At 30.2% G+C, this 1978-nt stretch overlaps 1 protein-coding gene across 1 annotated transcript in view; it reads right to left on the reverse strand.

Moving 5' to 3' along the window:
* LOC107625848 (alanine--glyoxylate aminotransferase 2 homolog 3, mitochondrial) overlaps positions 1-1978 on the reverse strand; it is a gene marked incomplete in the record, with an annotated part of 6387 nt that overhangs the window by 3890 nt on the left and 519 nt on the right. The window contains 2 exon segments of the mRNA XM_021116244.1: positions 329-499; positions 1806-1978. Of these exon segments, the coding sequence (XP_020971903.1) occupies positions 329-499; positions 1806-1978 (344 nt within the window).

Consider the following 1978-nt stretch of genomic DNA (forward strand, 5'->3'; position numbering starts at 1 on the left):
GATAAATTTTTTTGTCTCTATTAAAGTAGTATTTTTTTTCTCTTTGTTTAGACCCACATAATTTTTTTGGTAAAAAATATTGAAGAAATAAATAAATTAATCTATAATATTATTGTTATTGCATACACAAATCACTAAGGAGACGTGTAATAAACTACAAGTTATTATTCTTTAGGTTAAAATGACAATTTTTTTAAATGCTAAACTGAAATCAAGAGAATTTTTTTGGGAGGACTACCAAAACCATATATGGAATTATGGATATATCTAAAACAACAAAAAAATATTTAATCCAAAATTAAATTAAATTAACATAAAATTATAATACCTGAACTACATTAAATTTCCAGATGCTTTGTGCAGTGGCGCCCATGGTCCCAGCTGCATTCCCATGATAGGCATTCCTTAAAGATATTATGTCATGGCACCCAGTGTACAACCTTGCTATCATTATCGCTAATTCGTTTGCTTCAGTTCCAGAATTTGTGAAAAACACCACCTACGTATATCCGTATATGTCAAGTTTTTAAGACAAATCAAATTCGTGCATGCCGGTATTTTAAAATGGAAAAGTCTAGGGCCAGCAACTTTGTTAAATTCTGCCCAGCATGTAACCAGTAAAGAAAAGTGAGCCATTTGATCAAATCCCAAACCAATCTCACACCATTAAAATTATTATTGATGGCTATTTGATGACTACAAATCACAAAAGTTGCTGGCTCCTAGCATTCCTCTTTTAAAATTATGCATATAAAACTGCAACTTAGAGCATATAACAATTCACTAACTTTAACATAAACAAAAATAAAAATGAAAATTCGGCGGTTGTACTACATAGTTTTTTTTTTTTGGTACGATTGTACTAACATAGACATAAGACATAAACATAGTTATGGTGCAGAATATACTTAAACTTCAATTTTATCATTATTATAATATATAAGAGAAATAATAGAGGCCGGATTATCAAAATTTATATTATTGGTCATCATTTAACCATTAAATTAATTCTTTTAATTTAATAATTTAACAATATATTTTATTTTATATTTTTAAACATTAATAATTAACTAATAACCAAAAATAATAAATTTTAGCATTTCTCCTAATATAATATAGGAGATAATAATACAAGTGAAACATGTTACGCTTGAAAATGACATGCACATTTTATCTTTGGTTTGAAACCATGTGCTAGCATGGATACCACCCAAGTGATCGATTAGACGAATGGCATCCCATGAACCATCAACTTACATATAATTCATTAATGGTTAAAGAAAGCAATTTTCTATCTTGTTATCAAATATAACCAACCATAATCTTTTTATTTTAATTAAAAATATATAAATAATTATATAACTAACATTTTCTCTTTTTATTTATTTTTTAAAAAAGAAAAATAGCTCAACTCCCACCTTTCATATCTGGCCCCTTTCTATAAAAAATTAGACATAGGATAATAACGCCACGTATTACACGTCACCTCAAATATATATTTTTCGTCTATATAGTATGGTTTTGATTGCACTAGTAACCAAAACTTAACGCATACCGTACCATACGCATGCATAGGCCAAAAATTAAAAACAAACATAAAGAGCACTTATTATTATACTAACAAATAAAAGAAACGACACGTAAAAAGCGTGGAGTGGATCGCAATTGATTTCTATATATGATGATCGGTATAAAACTTCCCAATAATATTTCATGCAGAGTCACGAATAATTTTAAAAAATATAAAAATAAAAAATATGTATACTGATTCAATTGATCATAATTGATGTGCTGAAATAACAGACCTTGAGGTTACCGGGGAGTTTGGAAGCGAGAGCTTGGGCGAAATCGGCAATGGCGTGGTTAAGGTAGAGCACAGTAGAGTGTTGCAACCGTTTGGTTTGGTTGATGATGGCGTCGACCACATCGGGGTGACAGTGCCCGCAGCACACCGTAGCAATCCCCCCGAATGCATCCA

Source organism: Arachis ipaensis, chromosome B02, assembly GCF_000816755.2.
Source record: "Arachis ipaensis cultivar K30076 chromosome B02, Araip1.1, whole genome shotgun sequence".
Lineage (NCBI taxonomy): Eukaryota > Viridiplantae > Streptophyta > Magnoliopsida > Fabales > Fabaceae > Arachis > Arachis ipaensis.